Here is a 22,523-nt window from a genome sequence, read left to right as displayed (position 1 = left end):
ATAGAATATTAACTATTAGAAGGTGGACTGTATGAGTTTATTAATATTTATTATATATACATGTTAGACAAGGTGTTTGTTTAAATTTAATATAAAATGTTAGACATATTATTTTATAATAATTAAAATTAGATGTATTTTTTTTTGATAAAAAAAATTAGATGTATTTAAAATCAAAATAACTAAAATACACCGACATCTTATGTTTTTGTTTTATAAATATTGACAACCCTTCTTCCATTAAATGAGGGGTGGAACTTCTGATTAGGGGATGGCTCAGCCACAGTGCCACTCCCTACGAAGTTATATTAGATGGAGAGGCCATGGTGCTTTTCGTGGTCGTTGCGTTTTAACCTGCTCATCATACAAACCACAGTATTACTCTAATACCCAATTTTCCTACTTCCATTAAGACGAATATTTTTTTTAGTTTCATCACAGTTTTTACCACGTCTACAGTGCTGATGGTGGCGGTGAGAGTCTGGCGAGTTCTTCAAATACAATTCTAGTTTAAAACATCACAGTAAACAATTTAATTAATTACTAGAACTATAATTAAGCATAATCTTAATAAAGCTCATCGACTATACTCTATGTCTACATATGTAATTTAATAAAATGTATATACATATTTATTTAATAAATATTGTAGTAATTTTCTTAGTGTAATACAGCAACATAAGAATTTAGCAACATTAATTATTTGGGAAACAAGAAGTCGTGTGTGGTTGAACATGTATAACTAACTAGTAGTACAAGTCATTAATATCATCCACCACCTTCATGTAATTGTAAGGTGTGAATTGTGATCGAGAATCGAAGTATATGCATAACGCATGTCTTAAATGATGTAGCTCAACAGTTAATGCGTTTTTTCCTTCACATTTCGGCAAACTTTGTTGTTTCTTTCTGTTAAAAGTAAGCCTCGGAGTTGGTATTAAAAAACCCCAAAAGATAGAAAGAATTCGAGTTCACATGATGAACGGTGAACAAATGACGAAAATTAATGGAGATCAAACGGGGAAACAAAATTATGCAGTTGAAGAGAGTGACTGTCAAAGCAATGGGATGGTAGCTAAACTCCGTCTTTTCAGAGATTCTCTTCAAACACAACCACCCTTTATTTCCAAGGTAAACTTTTACATATTTTTCACTAATTTATCATATTCTTTTAACTTTTAATTGGTTTGATTTTATGAATAAAGTATGAACTCAGACTGCATAAAAAATTGTAGTTTCTTGATTTGTTATTTTTTTGGTTTTTGGTTTAGGGTTGAAATAGTCTTAGATTTGAACCTGTTGAACGATATATCAGGCAGGTAATTAATCTCCAAAACGTATGGAGTGTAGCTCTAGTTGGTCACTAACTAACAACTCACAGTTCTTGATACTCAAGTTGTAGGAGAGAACTATAAATCTGTTTCAAAATATGTCTCTCTTGGTTTATTTTTCCAAATTTTATGGAAATCAATTTTTAAAGGTAATAGAAACGTTTTTCAATGAATGCATATGACCTGAAAACTTTTCAAGAATATTAATTCTCTGACTGTTACTCATTGAAAATTCATAAAAAAATCACTTAACCGCAGTTTGAATTGGATTTTTTTTTTATAATCTATATAACCGTTATTGAGATCATGAATTTTAAATCTTACTCACATAAATCGATAGGATTTTAATTTTTAGAAGACTACAATAACATTCTATCTTATTATATTGATTTAATTTAATTTATGAACTTTGAAGAGCGTATAATTTTATTTAATTAAAATCTATCAATTTAAACAATCTCTTAGTTTGATAACATTAAAACCAACGATATTAACTAAAAAAAAAAAAATTCTAATATTCCTTTCAAATTAATACTCCTTTTAAATTTAACCGTACAACTAGTTGACTGCAAAAAGGGGTGCAATAACTTTAGCTTTCATGAGATGTACTATTTGACAAAATTTACCGCATACTTTCTGACAAAAACATTTAAAATCATATTAAAGTGAGTGGTCCATTTATAATTTTAAGCTTTGGTGTGCAGGAAATTGATGACATGACTCTTAAAAGATTTCTCCGAGCTCGTGATTTCGATGTGAAGAAAGCTTCTGCCATGCTCCTCAAGTACCTGAAATGGAGAAATGAATTTGTTCCAAATGGTTCAGTTTCCCCATCAGAAGTTCCAAATGAAATTGCACAAAATAAAATGTTTATGCAAGGATTTGATAGAACAGGCCGTCCCATTACTGTTCTCTTTGGAGCTAAGCATTTTCAAAATAAAAATTTAGATGAATTCAAGCGTATGAATATGCCTGCTTTCAGTTCTATTATTTAATCTTTCAATGATGCATTTTGTGAATTAATCAGCTGAAACTAGAGTTTTAAATGTACATTTTCATGCTGTATTAGAAGGTCTTTTGTTTTTGTCAGGTTTTAACTGTTGTTATGTGTACATTCGTACAGGTTATGTGGTCGGCGCCCTGGACAAATTATGTGCCAGGTATACTTATTTCTTCATCGTTTTACGGCTTGTTACCGTGTATTATATTTTTACCTCCAACTTCAATTTAGTATTTTCAATGTCTTAAACTAATCAAATAAAATTATGATACTGCTTTGATAAAAGTATCAAATTGATTAATAACCCTCAAGTTGCAGTTTAAAGGAAGTTTTATGACGGATTTCAAAAGAAAAAGGAAGTTCTATAATGATAAAATGGTGATATGATGTGTCAGGGTGCCAGCAGAGCAGGAGAAATTTGTAGTGATAGGAGATCTTCAAGGTTGGTGCTACGCAAACTGCGATTTCCATGGATACCTTGCAGCTCTATCCATATTGCAGGTATACATCTATATGCTATGTAACACGGACACAGAAAACTAGATATATGGACGGGAGCACAACGAAACTGTATCATTTTAATATTTTCTATGTTAAAAATAAAAATTCATAGACAAAATGTCAAAGTGTTCGACGCATTTCTGAAACGGAAAATAATGTATCAATAAAATGTTAGTGCTACAACTATACTGATGAACAGAATTGGAACTTGCAGGACTATTTTCCAGAGAGACTGGGGAAGGTGTTCATTGTGCACGTACCCTACATTTTTATGGCAGTGTGGAAACTAGTTTGTCCTTTTATAGACCACAACACCAGGAAGAAGGTACATGGATTATATATGTTTAACCCTAAAAACAAACTTCAGGTTTCATCCTTATTCTTCTATTCATACATAGGACACTTCTATGACTATTTTGTTGGCCGCGCCAGCATCTTTAAAGGCACGTGGATGCATTTTCCAGCCCTAGTCATAATGTTTCTGCGTCTACTTGCAGATAGTATTTGTGGAGAACAAAAAGTTGAAATCGACTCTCCTTGAAGATATTGACGAGACACAAATGCCGGAGATATATGGAGGTCAACTTCCATTAGTTCCAATCCTTCAAAGCTGCTAATAAAAGGCCTTAGTGATAACGTTGTAAAGTTGGACTCAACATGATGAATATATCATGTAGACTTTATATAGTGATAATACTATGTAAAAAGATGGCTATCAACTAGAATCGGAAGCTGCTTTCTAATTTATCATATTATCGATATCGATAAATGTATATCAATCCCCTCGGCCAATTGTTTGCACAAGTAAACTCACCAAGAATGGATTCATCTCTCCATTGAATATCTGCACTCTCCATTTTGCATTCTCCAACAACATCGCAGCACAGCCGAGCATCATTCTTTGAGGTCTTGGTCTAGCTCTAAAGCAAGGTTGATTTCCTTAAACTTCATGAAATATGATAACAAGGACATACTCGTTAATAGAAATCAACGCATTAAAGAATATCAGAAACGGGGACATTTACCTCTTGTGCTTCCTATTTCTTTTCCCACGCGAAGCAGAGTTTAACAGTCGAAGCAGACCCATTCGAGGATGCATCATTTAAACATGGAATTTCTTAATAAGTGACCGAGTAATCATAGAATATCATCTTGTGTTTGCCTATCAAATTCTTGAGGTTGGGACTACAGCAGCTGCTGTGTAGGAGATTAATCATGCCAACTCTGCTTATGGATTCCTGGAATAGCTCTATCTCCCTTAACTGACTACCAATAGTCTCCACAAGAACATGATCCCCCTTCAAACCTGTGAAAACGTATACGATCTCTAACAATGATCACTCTGCTTAATATCTCAGAAACCATTTTTATCCAATTATGACAGTCATTGCAAATTCGAAGGTTCTTCGAAATCATAATTTCTGTTCCAGGGCTAGTTTTAAAGATTGCATAGGCCAGTGCCAGCTTTTCACTGTGATAATGCAAATTTCGTTCCTTCTCCTCTTCAGAGACATCCATTGTAACCAATTCCGTGGTGTGTACAAATCCCTCCATTTTTGTTCTCTGGATCAACCCTTCCAATATTTTGTACACTGATTCTGTTTCAGGATGAGACCTATCACCCGACTTAAAATGGTGAACGACACCATCGCACTCAAACCAACTCTTCCCCTGAACTTTACGAACTTTATTCCTTTGCATCATCTCCCTCACTCCCTGTGCACTATCCCATCTCTCCTGAGAGCAGTACATGTTTGACAGCAAGACATAATCCCCACTCTTACGTCGTGATATATTCGCAATGGCAACTTCACCTAGCCCTGGCATTTTGAATGTTCTAGAACCGCTAAGAAGTGCCCTCCAAATAACAACATCCGGCTCCATAGGCATTCCTTTAATCACAGCATAAGCCTCTTCTAGAAGCCCAGCTCGACTTAAGAGATCAACCATAGCTCCATAGTGCTCAAGCTCCGGCCGAATTGAAGAACTCCTTTTCATCAAATCAAAGTACTTACGCCCTTCTTCGATCAAACCACAATGGCTACACGCTGTTAAAACGCCAAGAAAAGTTATACAATCCGGTACCACATTCTCCACCTCCATCCTCAAAAACACTGATATCGCATCTAAGGCGAGTCCATGAACTGCTAGTCCATTAATCATTGAATTCCAAACCGAAACATCACCTCTCATTACGCTGTTAAATATCCCCTTCGCAAACTCAATTCTACCACATTTTGAGTACATATCAATTAACGCAGAGCTCAAAATAGAGTTCAATTCAATTCCTTTCCGAACCATCAACTCGTGCACCCACCGAGCATTGTCAACAGCTCCAAGGCGAGCACAAGCAGTTATAACAGATGCAAATGTAAACTTATCCGGCTCAACATTTTCCCTAAGCATTACTCGGAAGAATCTCAGCGCCTCCTCGAACCGTGCATTTTTAACATAACCACCGATCATGGAATTCCACGTAATCACATCTAGGTCAGGCATTTTATCGAACACCTTGTGAGCAATCTCATATTCTCCGGCCCTCATTAAAATATCAATAACCGAATTGAGAGATGTTAAATTAACGGTCCAAGAAAAAACTTGATTTATAAGTAGACAAGCTAGGTTAAAGTGATCGGACTTCACGTAGGTTAAAATCAGAGATGCTGCAAGAGACGGGTGAGTTCCGTACCCGAGTCTGATGACTCGTGCATGTGTTATAGTTGCAGACTTTAAGTTCGATGATGATTTACAAGCTTCGATTAGATGATTGAATAACTCATACTCTGGATGATTGAAGGAGAGTGAACTGTTGGAACTAATCCATTTTGCAGCGGCCATGGTGGTCGGAGCAGTGAGCCTCCGCATAGTACAAACTTTAGTCCTTTTTGAAAGGAACCGCGAGTGATGATTAACCAGAAAAAATACCAAGCATCAAACAAAAACGATATGTCGTTTCTAAATACGTTTAGCTGTCTGTGCGGATCCAGTGAAAATTGTCGAAACAGCCCAATTAGTAGCTTCGTTTAGCCCATTATATGGGCTGGACTAAAGTGTAGTTGGGCTAATTTTGTAGTCTTGTCAAAAATGAAATTACTTTTATGTATCGCCTTATAAATATTTTAATTGTTTAAATTAAAAATAAAATAAAATTTATTATTTTTTAAGATCTTACTATTAGTCCTATGAATTTATAACCGAATTACTGTTTTTTCCACGAATCATAAAATATAATTATTTTCCTTTTTTCTTTAGCTAACGCTCTTTTTTTTATGAATAACTAACACCCCCTTGTATAATGAGGTTTCAGTTATATAATATTTTAAAAATTAAAGAGGATATTGTGATTTTTCAAACTTAAGAAGGGACATAGTTGTTCGGATGTAAAGTTCATGGGGTAATGGTAATTATTTCTATTTTTTTTATAATAAAGATAAAAATTAGTAGGATATTGGTATAATTACATTTCAGCTGTTTATTATTAGTAAATACAGCCGACCCTCTGATAATTAATACATATGGTGGATCAAAAATTTATTAATTATTAAAATTATGAATTTATTAAATTTATATAAAAAAATTATAAAAGATTTTCTAAAGCATCTACATTAATAGACCTAATATTAATATTATATTATAAAAAACTAACTAAATACACTTTACAATCACTCTATTTAAAAGAAATAATTTTATATTCAATTTAAGAAATATCAATTGATATTTATTAAGAAATTGTATTTATAAAATAAAATAATTTTTAATATTTTTTATACCAGAGATACTTTACTTACTTTAATTTGTTTATCTAATAACTTCTTTTAAAATTTCTTAAAAGAATAAAAAAGTCATAATTTGATGATATTTTAACTTACACTTTATGAATTAAGGTTAGTATTACCTCAAATAAATCATCAATTGTTATATATTTCTTTCAAAAAATCTCTCTAATAATTAATATTCATGTAGAATATATTTTAAATTTTATTAATTATTAAATAATAGAATTATTAATTATCCGACGTGGAATGAAGTTGATTCTCTCAATTTTCTATTAATTATTAAAATTATTAATTTATAGAATATTAACTATTAGAGGGTCTTCTGTAATTAAAAATAATAATAGCGATAATACAAATAATAGGTATTTTTTGCATAGGAAAATAAATGAAAGAGTACTGTTGACTGTTGTTAATTTATGTAAGCCAAGCTGAGCTCCTGACGCCATTTATCAGAGATTTGACGTGTCATCACGTGATTAGCATTGTTTGAAGACTTTTTGCGGTTGACCAAAAAAGATTATTCATTAAATAATTATTTATCCATTTTTTCTGAGTAAAAGATTGAATTGCTCAGGAAAGAAGATAAAAAATGGGTGGAAAATAGTATTTTGAAGCGTGCTCTGTTGTATAGTCACTGATTGATTGAAACGTAGCCGAGTTTTAACGTAATCAACCGCAGAGGTGAATTCAAAAGATGAGGTGCAAGTACGTAATAAAGCAGGGGATCATTAAAAAATCAGGATATGGATGAGAAAAAAGTAATTTATTGGGCTCTTTTGAATTCTTTTGTTATTGGAAGTACAAGAACAGACTTTTTTAAGAAACGAGAAGAGCTTCGGTAGCTGAAACACCTGACCGTTTTTGTGTACTTTCACCTCTGGTGCAAAATTTTATTAATTATTAAGTTCTTCATGGCTAAGGAATAGTATTTTACTTCCAAGAAAGCATATAATATTGACAATTACAGATTTACCCCTTTAAATTGCCAAAGTCTAGTAAATGAAATAAACTTTGCAGAGTTTCAGTCCTCATCCTTAGAGTGGCTTTTCAGACTGCTTGACTATCGCTGTATGTGCTGTGAGGCTTGTGACCAGTGACGGATACAGACTTTTTATTCAGGGGGGTCCAAATAAAAAAATAATCAAAACAATATGATACACTTTTTAATTTAAAAATAATTTAAATTAATAATTGTTATTTATAACAAATAAACGGTATAATGCTAAATACATTTCTAACTTTATTTACAACTGAAAATTATTTTTCAATAGTTATTGATTTTAAATACAAAAAACAATATTATATCCCAGTTTTAATAATCGTTTAAAATGGTTCTTATTATAGCTTATTTATTTAGAGTTTATAAACTTAAATTGCTATCCATAACAAATTAAATAATGATGTCTATTTTTAAAATAAAATTATTAACAGTATAGTGAAATATCTTACTTTGAAGAAAAAAAATCATTTTTTATTAAGAAATAGATATAAATGAAAAGAATGACAATTTTATTAAAATAAATGCCTTTTGCAATTCTTAACTGAAATGTTCATTAGATAATTTAGGATTGTATATATATAGTACCAATAGTAATATTTAGATAAATTATGTAAATGTTAATAAAACTACAAATATATAAGATGTAAATATTTAATTAGCAAATTTGATAATAAAATTAATAATGAGAAACAAAGAGTAAAAACGTTTTTCATCCAAAAAAACAACAACATTGGTGATGTGTCAAAATCTCAAGCATTTAGTAAATGAGGTAAAAGTGTTTTACGAATTATAAAACCAAAGCATAGAGGTAATTTGGTTTGTAATTAAAACAACCTGTGCGTATGATATATAGTAAGTTTTTTTTTAATGTCAGGGCCAGGGGGATCCAGTGTCCCCCTTGGCCCATATGTGTATCCGTCATTGCTTGTGACTTGCGAGTTAGGTAGCATGGATACATCATACAGACATAGAAAACGGGACATTTGAACACAAATAAAACATTTTAAGATAATTTATGTTAAAAATAAATTTTTATAGTCGAAATATCAAGTTTCCGACATGTTTCCAAAATGATACGTGTTGAATAAAGTGTTCGTGGTATCTAACTTGTGAATAAAGAATATGTAAATATAGTGTAACTACTTTTTTTTTTTGTTAAAAAGGAATCCTTTATAGCGATTTCTTATAAAAGTTTCACTTCCTTAAAATCCAAATAAAAGTTTCCCAATCCAATAAACAAATTTTGATTTTTGCTGTTTTGATAATGTAGCCATGATTAGACAAATTACCCAATTTTCATCATTGCATTGTAATTGATAAGTGTTATACTTAAATCGATTATTGTACGTTCAAATTTTAGATGGTTGTCAGTAAAACAAAGATTTGATTTTAAATAAATTTATGAACTATAATACTTTTATACTACAATTTATATTTTATGATTTAAATATAAATTCTACATTTTTTTATAATTTGAATCAAATCAATTGGCATTAATGAGGACACTAGATTCAAAAACAAAAGGCATTAGGATTCTTTAATCCTAGAGGACAATTTTTTTAAAAAACTTTAATGTATTTAATATATTTAAAATTATTAAAATTATAAATTTATATTAACATTAGAAATTACACTATAGTATACGCTTTTACTTATATTCTAATTTGAAAATAAATTTTGGTATTAGTTATTTGTATATTGTAGATATAGTCATATATTGTTAACATATTAATGGTTAATAATAAAAAAACAAATTAAAATATATTAAAAATAAATAAATAATATTTTATAAATTTATAGTAGTATATATTATAAATAAATATGATATGATATATATAATATACATATATTATATAATTTAAAATATATATTTATGAAAAAAACAAACAGAGAAAATAAAAACTGGGCTCTCCACATCCCTTTTCATAAAACTGGCTGTAGTAAGAAGAAAACGATATTTCTTTCCCTTTTGGGTAGCAATCACTCATTTTTTCTCTTCTCAACCCGTTCCTACATTTAATTTATTCTCCAATAGTTTTCAAATTTTTGTTATTTAATTTAATTTAATTTAATTATCAATGTCGTTAGTTTAAAGCCATTTCTATTATTTTTATTGACGTGTTGTGCTAAATGGAGTCGTATATGAACACTATTTTATTATATCATGAAACATCAAATGACAAAAAATGAAGAAAACTACATTCATTGTACTCCATTTTGCATTATCGCGCCATGAAAATTGACACAAATAACATACGAATAATGGCATGAAGTATCAAATTATTAAAACACAATTGGGATAATAAATTAAAATTTAGGATTAGAGTAATGAGAGGATAGTTCAAGGACAATTAATAAGTATAATCGACCCTTTATTTAACTTTCTGAACTAGAAGAAGTGACCATTTTAGTACTTCAAGTTTGGAATGTTTGATAAGGTTAACAATGAAGTCGAAAACAGACCAGACAACTTCGACCAAGTGAAACAATTTGTATTCGTAACGAGAAAGTAAAGGGCGACAATAATCTGCCACACTCAGATTCATCAAACTTGCAACATTTCAGAACCTATGATTCTAAGGTTGATCCTACTGATCCGTCCAATCATCAATCAGACGGCTAAAAGCTGTTAATACCCGAAACCAAACTCAAAAGCTCCGTGATGTTGCACACATACACACTCATCAGCTAGATTTTAGGTAGTTTCTCAAGCAGAACCTTTGTTGTCATGTACCTTCATAATACGGCGTCGTGGCAGAAAAGGATATAAATATATCCTACGTGTCAAAAAATGTAATGTAATGCAACGACAAAAGAACCTGACTAAGTTGGATCTCAACTGTCAAGTCCTAACCAAACATTTCCAAAGCCTCCAGTTCTGTTAGCTTCTCATTCTCTACCACCAGATCATAAGTCGACATGCAAGGGTATTTTTGGCATTCTCTTAATTCAAAAAAGAAAAAGAAAGAGACAGTACAGTTGTCTTTATATCAGTTCCAAAGCACCCGCCATTCTTCACAGTCATAATCAAAGGCAAATCAAAAATATACTTCCAAATGGATCCGGAAGCCTTCACGGCGAGTTTGTTCAAATGGGACCCGAGAACGGTGGTGGCGCAACCTAACCGTCTACTGGAGGCACTTGCGCCGCTTCCGCCACAGCAACCTCCTTTGCCGAGGCCGAGGGAGTTATTATGCGGGTTGGAGGAATTGTTTCAGCCTTACGGGATACGATTCTACACGGCAGCGAAGATAGCTGAGCTAGGGTTTACAGTGAACACGCTCTTGAACATGAAAGATGAAGAGCTTGACGAGATGATGAACAGCTTGTCTCAAATTTTCAGGTGGGATCTTCTCGTCGGTGAGAGATATGGAATTAAAGCTGCTGTTAGAGCTGAAAGAAGAAGGCTCGAAGAAGAAGATTCTAGAAGAAGAAATCTAATTTCGGGAGACACTAACACTCTTGACGCTCTATCTCAAGAAGGTTTTATTTCTTCCTTTAATTTATATATTCCTTTATTTCCACATTTGACTGAACCATATTTATTTAAATTTCTGATTGGTCTCTTTATATTCGGAAAGGTTTCAAATACTGTTATATCATATTATAAATATCATTTAATAGGGTTATCGGAGGAGCCAGGGCAGCAAGACAAGGAAGCGGCGGGGAGCGGCGGCGGAGGAGCATGGGAGGCGGTGGCAATGGGCGGAGAGAGAAAGAGACAACAACAGACGCGGCGGAGGAAAGGACAAAGAAAGGTGGTGGATATTGACAACGATGATGAAAATGATAACGACGAAAATGGCGGTGGTTGTGGGTACGAGAGACAGCGAGAGCATCCATTTATTGTGACAGAGCCGGGGGAAGTGGCACGTGGAAAAAAGAACGGTCTAGATTACCTCTTCCATCTCTACGATCAGTGTCGTGATTTCTTAATACAAGTTCAAAACATTGCCAAAGAGCGTGGAGAAAAATGCCCTACTAAGGTACACTACTTGCAAACAAGAACAAAAACGCATCTCGACCGTTAAATTTTCCATACGTAATCTAGACCCCACATAAAATACAACACGTTAGATTTGTCTCATCACATAGGACCCACACTCACTCTTTGTCTTCTTGCTTCCCTTTCCGATACCGTACGGATAACACAGCTGTTCCAAGCAATAGGTGACAAATCTTGTACTGGCTTTCTGATTGGTCTGTCATCTTAGGCCTAAAATTGCAGAAAGCAGAGTACTTAATTCTTCAATTCACATGTGATTTTCCTCCAGTTCGTGCTATGACGTGGCACATTCAGGGGTTTAACAGCTGGTCTGTTTGAATCTATGAGCTGAATCTAATCCATTTACACAATGGATCTTGAAATGTATTTTATAAGAGATCACTAAAAAACCCGTATTCATCGTATATGATTATGATTAGGACTATGATTATGATCAATTGATTTCTAAGACCAAAACAAATCTTTGTCCTAAACATTAAAAAATCAATTAATTCTTTACAGCAGCTTTTTTCTACTTTTACTGTTACATTAACATATTACTATGTATATAACACGTTCTATGTGTCAGCAAATTAGTTTCAAAAGTTAATGACAGGCTAAAGATTGAGTTTTTTTTGGATTTAGGTGACCAATCAGGTGTTTAGGTTCGCAAAGAAGGCGGGAGCTAGCTACATTAACAAGCCGAAAATGCGACACTATGTGCATTGCTATGCGCTGCATTGTCTTGATGAGGAAGCGTCTAATGTGCTGAGGAGAGCTTTCAAGGAGAGAGGAGAAAATGTTGGAGCATGGAGACAGGCTTGTTATAAGCCGCTTGTTGCCATAGCGTCACGTCAAGGGTGGGATATAGATGCTATTTTCAACGCACATCTTCGTCTAGCGATTTGGTATGTGCCGACTAAGCTTCGTCAACTATGTCATGCTGAGCGCAATTGCGCTACGGCTTCCAGCTCTGTATCCGGTGGGGGCAATCAATTGCCCTTTTGAAGTTTTAGTGGGAGAATAGCTTACAGGATCTGGCAATGGATGGTTGCATTTCGAATCCATGTCTATTTGGAATGTACTAATTAATTAGAAATCTAAGTTATTGTGATTAGATTATGAATTACAACCGAATCGGACCCATTTTCGACAATTCATGCACAATAAATTAACAAATTTCATAGACTGCAAATATTTTGTACATGTTTTACTTGAGTAATGGTGGCATAACTATAACAAACAAAAAATGGATAGCGGCTATTACATTTGGCAATTAGTTTTGGACCAGAGGAAACACATTGCATTTAACACTGTTAGCAGGCCAATATAACTTTAAACTCCTTCAAAATGCAATTAATTACTGTACTTAGCAGAATAGAACCAATACTTACGGGCCAATCAAGGTCTGGAACACCAGATTAAACGAATTAGGAACAGAGAGGGCAATCTTAGAATCTGGAGAAGTAAAATCAAAAAAATTAGTACTATTATTTATAGGATAGAGAATTAATGGGCTTCTTCTAAGCCCAGTCCATAAGGAAGCCCATTCTTGTTAAAAAGGTACAAAATCAGAAAAAATCAAAGAAACTTGCCCTCTCATAATTCAAAACTTTCAAATTACAGGAGATAGTTATTTCAGATGAGCCATTTCCCGCAAAAAATTGTGTATCGCCGTCAGAGATCACAGATAATGCCGTTTCCGTCTCCTTCTTCGTCTCCGTTGACTGATGATTTCCTATTCAAGCTTAAAAATCTAGCATCTCGCCACGAGAAGATGAAGATCGCGTATCACGAGCTCAAGTCTCAGATCTGAAAGGATTATAATGAGGAAGATAATCTCATTGTATTAAATGCACAGCACATTACAAGTGTATATATATACACAGCTGAAACTCTAGAAGCAGAGTTTTACACAATTGTATATACTACAAGAATTAGAGTAGGAATCAAATACAATAGCTACATAATAGAAACTACATCGTTATCACCCTCCCGCAAATTGATCATCGTGTGAACAAAGAGTCAATTTGTCCCGTAATAGTTGAAACCGAGATTTGTGTAATGGTTTGGTTAGCACATCGGCTATTTGATCATGAGAAGAGATGTATTTCACTTGCAGCTTTTTGTCCGCAATCAATTCCCGGACAAAGTGAAAATCAATTTCCAAATGACGAGACCGAGAGTGAAAGATTGGTGTAGTCGTTAAGTAAGTAGCACTGAGATTATCACACCATAGTATTGGCGGTGTAGTAGTCACATAACCGAGTTCAGTCAATAAGGACTGAATCCATACAAGTTCTGTGACCGTGGAAGCCAAAGAACGGTATTCAGCTTCGGTAGATGAACGAGCAACAGTGCGTTGCTTTCGTGAGCCCCAAGAGATAATATTACAGCCAACAAATAGACAGAAACCTGATGTAGAACGCCGGTCGTCAAGGGAGCCCGCCCAATCTGAGTCGGAGTATGCTGTAAGTGTGGTGGTATCAGAAGGCCGAAGTAAGATACCGGAATTCTTAGTGGATTGGAGATATCTCAAAATACGTTTAACCGCTTGCCAATGAGTTTCCAGCGGACAATGCATAAATTGAGCCACCTTATTAACTGAATATGAAATGTCAGGACGAGTCAAATTCAAATACTGTAAACCTCCAACAAGCATGCGATATAACGTGGAATCAACATATGGTGAGCTGCCGGTGTTGGAGAGGCGGACCTGCGGGCTGGATGGTGTGCTAACAGTACTTGCAGTAGACATGTTAGCTTTTGTCAATAAATCTGAAATGTACTTGCGCTGAGTTAACAATAGACCCGATGGAAGCCAAGTTGCCTCAACTCCAAGAAAGTAGCTCAAGCGTCCCAAATTTTTAAGAGCAAACTGAGCACTAAGCGAAGTAATAATAGATTGCAAATGAGAAGTATTGTTGCCCGTGAGAATAATGTCATCAACATATATCAAACAATAGGCCTTAATACCTTCCTTGTTGAGTAAGTACAAGGAGGTGTCAGTTTTAGAGTGAATGAAACCCAATTGTCGTAGAGCTGCAGTAAGACAAAGAAACCATTGCCGAGGTGCCTGCTTCAAACCATATAGAGATTTATGAAGTTTGCACACATGATCCGGAAAAACTGAACTGATGTAACCTTGTGGTTGAGCCATAAATACTTCTTCATCAAGTTTGCCGTGTAAAAAGGCATTGGACACGTCTAGTTGATGAATGTTCCAAGATTGCGAAATAGCCAATGACAGGACCAAACGAATAGTAGAGGGTTTAATTACCGGACTGTATGTGTCACGAAAGTCAACTCCCGGCCGTTGATGAAATCCTTTCGCCACCAAACGAGCTTTGTATCTATCAAGGGTACCATCAGACTTTCTCTTGATACGAAATACCCATTTGTTGCCGATGATATTTTGAGTGGGTAAGCGAGGTACAAGTTCCCATGTATGATTGGCTAGAAGAGCATTAATCTCTTCATCCATGGCAGCGCGCCAATGAGTGCTGCGAATGGCCTGAGTATATGAGGAAGGTTCAGTCTCAGTAAATAAAGCTGAGAAAATTTTGGGTTTTAAGTTCCCTGTTTGTGAACGAGTCACAATACGATCATAAGTAGTAGGTTTCGGAGGAGAATGGCTGGACTGTGGTAATGCAGGAATATTGGTTGTGGATAGTGATGGTGGTGTGGGAGATGGAAGGTCTGAGGCAGGTGGTGTTGTTGAATTTGGTGGGCTGACAGTAGGGGCTGGTGTAATGGGTATGGAGGCTGGTGAGTGAGATAAGTTTTGTAGTGTAGGCAATATGATGGTTGCAGGAGTGGTGTTGTGTGGATCACGGAGAGGGGCAACGGGATCGGCAAATGGAAATACCTGTTCATCAAAAGAAACATGGCGTGAGACCAGAACTTTTGAAGTAGATAAATTGAGGCAATAATAACCTTTGTGAAGTTTACTATATCCAAGAAAAACACAAGAAGTAGAACGTGGAGCAAGTTTATTTGGGGCATAGGGACGAAGCCAAGGATAGCACAAACAACCAAAAACTTTTAATTCATTATAATCAGGTGTTTTTTCGAGCAATTTTGAATAAGGAGAAATATTATGAAGCACAGGCGTAGGTAAACGATTAATAACATGAACAGCAACATCAAAGGCATAAGTCCAATAAGATTTAGGAACATGAGAATGATGTAGTAAAGAAAGTCCTGTTTCAACAATGTGGCGGTGTTTACGCTCAGCAGTTCCATTTTGTTCAGGAGTATGTGGGCATGAACTCCGATGAATAATACCATTATCAGAAAAATATGCGTTAAGAGCTACAAATTCGCCTCCTAAATCTGAATGGAAGGTTTTAATGGGTCGACCAAAAAATTTCTCCACAACATTGCGAAACTTAATGAATGTATTAAGCACATCAGATTTCTTATGCAAAAAATAAATCCATGAATAACGACTGAAATTATCAATAAAAATAACATAATATTTAAATCCATCAATAGAAGGTACCGGGGAAGGTCCCCATACATCAGAATAAATAATGTCTAAAGGACCCTGCGAAGAATAACTAGACCTAACAAAGGGTAATTTATGAGATTTGCTTGTACTACAAGCATGACACAAGCCTATATGTTTTTGAGACTGAAAAGGAATGCGCAAAGCAGATAAAAGATTGCTAACAGTGCGAAAATTAGCATGCCCTAAACGTTGATGCCAAGTAGAAATAGAACTTGATAAAGCAAGCTTTGGTGATCTATTTAGTATTGGCTGCAAGGTTAGAGAGTATAAGCCACTATCAATCGGTCCGGTAAGCAGCAAATCCCTCGTGTGGATATCCTTGACCTCGAAATAGGAAGGAAAAAATTCAACGGAAACATTGTTAGTCTTAGTGAAAGAAGAAATAGATAATAAATTATGACTGATTTCAGGAACATGAAGAACATCCTGCAATTGAAAAGTAGAACCTTTAGATTGACAAATAGAAGAACCAAGATGTTTAATAGAAAGAGAATTACCATTGCCGACCTTAACATCATCGGTGCCTTGAAAATCAGAACGGATTGTCAGATTTTCAAGTTCCGGTGTTAAATGATGAGTTGCTCCAGTGTCCATGATCCAATTCTGTTGTTGGGGTGGAGGGGGTGTTTGTGGATGGGGAGAAGCATAATTACCATAGGGTCTGTGGTTGAAGTGTGGCTGTTGCGGTGGCAGAGAGGGATTGAAAACAGTCCTGTTATCTGAAGAGTAATTTGGCGAAGAACACGTACGAAAGGTGTGGCCAAAACCATTGCAATTAAAGCATGTGGGAACTGATCGGGTGGTGGAAAAATCATTACCACGTCCAGCAGTATTATTCTGAGATCGGTTAGGGGAATATTGCATACTATAATTATTAGGACGAAAGCCACGTCCACGTCCGCGAGAGCGTCCTCCTCGCCCACGGTATGAATTGGTGGGGCTGTTAACTGAAGCTGTGAATGCAGTAGGTTGATTACGGCTTTGTTCGGCAAGAATACTTGATTCTTCACTAAGAAGTAATCCATACAAATCATCAAAGGTGACAAAGGATAAGCGACTCTCTAGAGATCGCAAGAATGGGCGATAATGAGAATCCAACCCATTGGATAAAACTTGTACCAAATCATCGTCGGTCATGGGGCTCCCAAGAGCAGCTAATTGATCAAACATCCCTTTGCCACGTTGGGCATATTGGGCAACTGTTTCGGTGGGTTCTTTAGATAACCGAAAGAAATTCGCTTTAATTTGACGAACTTGGGCTTTGGAGCCAGAAGCGTAAGATGTGGATAACTTCTTCCACGCGTCTTTAGCAATAGTGGTGTTGACAATCTGAGGAATGAACGTCTCAGAAATTGATCCAATGATCCAGCTTAGAACGAGTTGATCACGTCGGAACCAAGATTGATATAGAGGATTTGGATCCCCTGTGGCAGTAACAACATCAGGAGGCGATGAGTCCTCATTGATGTGTGCGGCTAGGTCATAGGTGTGAAGTAAAGGCATAAGTTGAGCTTTCCATAATAAATAATTGGAAGAGTTAAGTTTGATGGGTAGATTTTGTGCTGTGTTTGGTAAGGAAGGAATGTTTTGTGAAGAATTTAGTGTGGTGAGAGCCATGGTAATCGTGCTATTGAAGCAGCAGCTCTGATACCATGAAAGGATTATAATGAGGAAGATAATCTCATTGTATTAAATGCACAGCACATTACAAGTGTATATATATACACAGCTGAAACTCTAGAAGCAGAGTTTTACACAATTGTATATACTACAAGAATTAGAGTAGGAATCAAATACAATAGCTACATAATAGAAACTACATCGTTATCAAGATCAACACCGGTTTGCTCGAAGTAATTTCTCCATCTCTTAATAACGCTTGTTTTGTTCTCAGTTCTATTTGATTATTTAGTGTTTGATTTTTGTTTGTTGAATTCTTTAGGCAGAGGACGTTTTTGCGTCTTTAGCGATTCCGTTGATGAAACTCGTTGGTCTGAAGACCATGGAAATGGCAGAAGAAGGACGAATCTCTACTATTATTACCGATAATAGTTTGAATCATGTAAAATATATGCTAATTACTCTATTTTTTTACTTAGGAAGGTTAGTTAATTTTTTTTGAAATTGTTTATATGTTTAAAATATTTATGGCAGGGCAATCGGAAAGACGGACTTGAACCGGAAACGCCAGCTACAGGGAAGCGAGACCATCACATTAATGCACCTGAGGTAAAAAAAATTGAAATTCACTTTTAAAGGAATATAATTATGTTTAGCTTACTTAGAAATCTATTTAGAATTGATTATACACATCAAATGAATTATTAAATGATAGAGTATAATTGAATGTACTAGTTAATTATTTATTGAAGAGGAAGAACTTCAAATGTACTAGTTAATTTTCGTTTGTGAAAGGCCTACTATGAGATCTTCAATCGAATTGACGAGATTTATAGATATTCCAGTTTTGATTTTGCCCAATTAGTAAATAATGCTTCTGAACCTATTTGTTGCAATTAAGATCTTTGTTGGTGATGATGATGATCATAATTGCAAGAATAAATCTCTTTTGATATTCGTATTTGAATCTTTTATGTTCATTAATCAAATTTGCACAAATCCAGGGAGAAAGTTATGTAACTAAAGCCGCCGTAGCTGGAAAAGAGCTAATGGTGAAGCAACAAACGAACTTATTACAGCTAGTGCACTTGCTCAGGCAAATCGAAACCCAAGTTAATTCTCGTCAAGATGACATCCTTGCAACCCTTGGAAACCACCGTGCTGTCCTTCACAAGTTCTTCCAGAAGGCTGTTCATTATATATCAACTCTTCATGGTCAAAACAATGACTTTTTTATGACTACTTTGAAGCTCCTTCAAGTTATATTCAACAATGTAAATACAGTCCTTGTCTCAGTGGAAGGTGGTGTTGAGGATTTAGTTCATGAATTAGCAGAAAAGATGTGTAATCCAATGATGAAGTATGTTAAGGGACTAAAGGATGATATGGCGAATGGAACATGTATGCGTTTGGTTGCTATTGTAGAAGAGATGGACAAGATGATGGTTGATGAAAAACGTGAGTTAGAAGACGCAAGGAAGAAAGTTAGAGTGGCGGAAGAAGCGAAAATTGAGGCAATGTACAAACTGAAGGCGATCGAAGATAGGGTGAGGAAAATGAAAGAACAACTTTCACTTCCAGATACCCAAAGAGGGCTTATGGAGAATTATACTCCACATAAGGTACATGGATTCTTCGTTATTTTTTCTTATTTTTGATGCTAGTATGATCTATGGAGTATTGCTTTTCTGTCTTATTTATTGTAGCATTGTTCAAAATTTTAAAGAAGCATGATTTATCTTGTGTTTCTTTTGTCTGCCAATTGTGATTAACAATTGTTAAATGGTATCATTGTTGTTAGTGTGTGTTGGTGAAAATTCCATAAAAGTAATCAATGTTTGCGAACCATTTATACATCAAGAACCTTAATTTACATTTACATAAGCTGGCTTGAGGGAAATATCATGCTTATGAGCTATGTAGCATGAACGCATATATGGAAAAACGGAACACTTGGATAGGGACACGGAAACGCCAAATTTCTAATATATTTCTGAAACGAAAAAAATCGGTAATGAAGTATACGTACTACTTAGTTTATTAAGCATTTCAACTCTTGTGAAACATGTTGGAAACATCTATGACGTCTTTTTTTACATTTCTATTTGTGTTAATTGAAGTTGTTAGGGTTGGAGGAAGAGCAAGCAAAAGAAGAGAAGCTGTTATGGACATTATTGAAGAAGAAAAGAAAATATGAAGCACCAGCAAGTCCCATGGGACCTCAAGGGCTTTTCTGTTTTGACGCTAATTATAAAGCCTGTAAGGCAGCAGTTGCGAATGGACCCTTGGATCACAGGCGTCCTACAAGATCTGCCACAAGACAACTTGTTCCACAAACTCCATGCTTGAACAATTGGATTTCTTTGGGCTCATCACCTTCTTTGGCAATTCAACAAGCTAAATCACGCAAGCGAGCCATACCTTGAATGCCTGAATCCACTCTTCTAATTTGTAAGTTTTACTAGATTGTCGTTAATACGTGCTACTTGTTTTTGCCATGAAGCTGCAAATATGATTAAATACATATACCATAGCTTATTTTCATTATAACTATTGGAATAAATTTGATTAACTGCTGATTTAAAATTGGATTGGTTTCTCTACTATAACATGGTTATTTTGTATTTTTTTATATGTTACTATCTTTTTTTATATCTCAGTTAGGAATAACTAGGTGTGCTTATGAAGGATTGGGCTTGTGTTCTTCGCGAGTCACATTTTTATGAGCCCAGCCCAAAAATATTAAGCCCAAACTGGATTTTCAAAGGCTTGCATAAATATCAACATGCTGTTCGGTGCATAAGTAGTGGACAATCCATCTCTGGCCGCAAATACTACATTCCTCACATTTTTCGGATAATTGATTCTGAAGATAACTGAATTTTTGAATTTTTTTATTTTAATTACAAAGCTATTTTTCTTTTTTTTAATCACTGAATTTTCATTTTTTTTTTCCATTTTGGTATTTGCTGGCCAAAAATATTTAGCTGGCAGCCAGAATTAATTTTTTTTATTTGAAAATTTGTCGTATATACATAATTTGATCTAAAAATTCATTTCAAAGTAAAATTATGCATATTTGATAAATTTTTAAAATAAAACTAGTAAAATTGGATTGGTACATGTCAATTTCCGGCTACCATTTAAATATTTTTGGCCTGAAATACCACAATAAAAAAAAAAATGAAAGTTTAAAAATTAAAAAAATAATAATTTGGTGGCCAAAAATTAAAAAAAAAAATAGAAAATTGAGTGATCAATTACCCCAACTTTCCCTTATATTTGCATTTCTAATCATATGAACAAAACGTTTTGTGGCCAAAGTGAAATGAACCTGTGCTTTTAAAAAAACGAGCTTGACAATTGAAAGTGACATGCGGGATACATAGCTAGACCAAAAGGTGACAGCACAGCACACGTGTACTTTAGAATTGGAGCACATTTTGTTATGGAAAATCTGATTTCTTTAACTTCACTCCGACAAAATGAAAGTAATAAGAACTAAGAAGATTGGAGTAGTGAAATTAGAGCTTAGAAGCTTTCTAAAGTTTGAAAATAAGAAAAAATAAAAAAAGGGTAAAAGAGAATAACTTAAATTACACTGCAAGAATATAGGCTCCATCGAACAAACATTGGTCAGCGGAATGGGTCAATAACAGCCGACAAATTTGACAAAGAAAAACCGACATTACCACCACCGGCGGCGGCAGTAAGAGGCGCCGACGAGCTACCCAAAGTCATAATTGTTTTCACATATTTACTCCCTCCATTCATTTTCGAAGTGAGACTTATGATTGTTCTTTACTTCTTTAGATCCTTCCACTGAAAAAGGACACTAATTTTGGCTACACTAATGCATGTGATTTTACATTAACAGTGACGGATTCACCTTAGGTACAACCCTAAAATTGAAAAAAACTTAGGTATCAAGTCAAGTCTCAGCTAATAGCAGCATTCTACAGAATTAGTGAAAGTCAATATAATGATATTTTTTCAAAAATAATAATGTTTATTTTTTAAATCTAACTTATACAACCTTCAAAAATTTATTGGTTGGTGGCAAAAAATTAATTTTTTTTTTTATCAATATGCTATAATAATAATAATAATAAAAAAGTTGCATAATTCATCCGCATTTGATATACTATCTACAAAAAATAGCTTGGTTTCTATTTTAGATGTTTTAAATTATAGGCTTATTTGTATAAATAGAAATTAGTTAATTATATAAATATTTGAAATAATTTTAACTAAATTAGTCCTAATCAACTAAATTAAATTGATTACTACTTTTGATGATTTCCATATTAAAATTAATTTTAGGGTTAATATCACCATATATCACAAACTTTCGCGTTTTTTTTCGATTTAAGCACAAATTACATAACGTCTTACCTAATAGCCCAATCTTTCATTATGTGGCATATATAGTATAAATGTCTAAACCGGCGTCGTTTTGGTCACCCATACGGCCAAAAATGACATTTTTTTTACAAAAAATAAAGCATAAAATGCATACAGAGCTGTAAAATGAAAAGTTTGGAAAGATTGTGCTAATAGATGAGACAAAACGTAATTTGTGCTTAAAATAAAATAAAAACACTAAAGATTGTGTTATTTTGAATTACTATTTAATAAAGATGTTATAAAAAAATTGCAGTAATTATTCATATAAAAATATTAGGAGTAGCTAATATATTTTTAACTAATTAAACTATATTTTTTAATGTGTGTGTAAAGAGATTCAAATTGATCGTAATTGTTGTAACTCGAAAGTTTATTCATTTTCAACTCTCA

At 34.3% G+C, this 22,523-nt stretch overlaps 4 protein-coding genes across 6 annotated transcripts; 3 read left to right on the top strand and 1 right to left on the bottom strand.

The window, feature by feature from the left end:
* The first annotated feature begins 781 nt into the window (after positions 1-781).
* Positions 782-3,591, top strand: LOC126675521 (sec14 cytosolic factor-like). Its single transcript, XM_050370173.2, has 6 exons — positions 782-1,131; positions 2,036-2,291; positions 2,455-2,491; positions 2,727-2,832; positions 3,047-3,157; positions 3,330-3,591. The coding sequence occupies exons 1-6, from the start codon at positions 976-978 to the stop codon at positions 3,447-3,449; spliced, it is 786 nt and encodes a 261-aa protein (XP_050226130.1). The 5' UTR covers positions 782-975; the 3' UTR covers positions 3,450-3,591.
* Positions 2,942-5,768, bottom strand: LOC126675512 (pentatricopeptide repeat-containing protein At5g50990). Of its 2 annotated transcripts, none has more exons than XM_050370162.2 (2): positions 3,858-5,768; positions 2,942-3,777 (listed from the first exon to the last, which is right to left on the bottom strand). In XM_050370162.2, exon 1 carries the CDS (start codon positions 5,695-5,697, stop codon positions 4,099-4,101), a length of 1,599 nt encoding a protein of 532 aa, XP_050226119.1. In that variant the 5' UTR covers positions 5,698-5,768; the 3' UTR covers positions 2,942-3,777; positions 3,858-4,098. The 2 variants fall into 2 exon arrangements, with proteins under 2 accessions (XP_050226119.1, XP_050226120.1); XM_050370163.2 differs by having other exon boundaries at positions 2,942-3,752.
* A 4,779-nt stretch (positions 5,769-10,547) lies between these two features.
* On the top strand, positions 10,548-12,779 carry LOC126671569 (floricaula/leafy homolog). The gene is made up of 3 exons (XM_050365352.2): positions 10,548-11,091; positions 11,233-11,594; positions 12,239-12,779. Exons 1-3 carry the CDS (start codon positions 10,665-10,667, stop codon positions 12,599-12,601), a joined length of 1,152 nt encoding a protein of 383 aa, XP_050221309.1. The 5' UTR covers positions 10,548-10,664; the 3' UTR covers positions 12,602-12,779.
* A 416-nt stretch (positions 12,780-13,195) lies between these two features.
* Positions 13,196-20,335, top strand: LOC126671554 (uncharacterized). Of its 2 annotated transcripts, none has more exons than XM_050365336.2 (6): positions 13,196-13,406; positions 17,942-17,959; positions 18,049-18,168; positions 18,261-18,335; positions 18,731-19,348; positions 19,847-20,335. In XM_050365336.2, exons 1-6 carry the CDS (start codon positions 13,236-13,238, stop codon positions 20,150-20,152), a joined length of 1,308 nt encoding a protein of 435 aa, XP_050221293.1. In that variant the 5' UTR covers positions 13,196-13,235; the 3' UTR covers positions 20,153-20,335. The 2 variants fall into 2 exon arrangements, with proteins under 2 accessions (XP_050221293.1, XP_050221294.1); XM_050365337.2 differs by lacking the exon at positions 19,847-20,335 and adding an exon at positions 19,650-19,804.
* The last annotated feature ends 2,188 nt before the right edge of the window (positions 20,336-22,523 follow it).

The sequence above is a fragment of the Mercurialis annua genome, linkage group LG3 (genome assembly GCF_937616625.2).
Source record: "Mercurialis annua linkage group LG3, ddMerAnnu1.2, whole genome shotgun sequence".
NCBI classification, from domain to species: Eukaryota; Viridiplantae; Streptophyta; class Magnoliopsida; order Malpighiales; family Euphorbiaceae; genus Mercurialis; species Mercurialis annua.
Note: the sequence above shows the minus strand (reverse complement) of the source record. Positions and strands in the feature narration are given on the sequence as shown.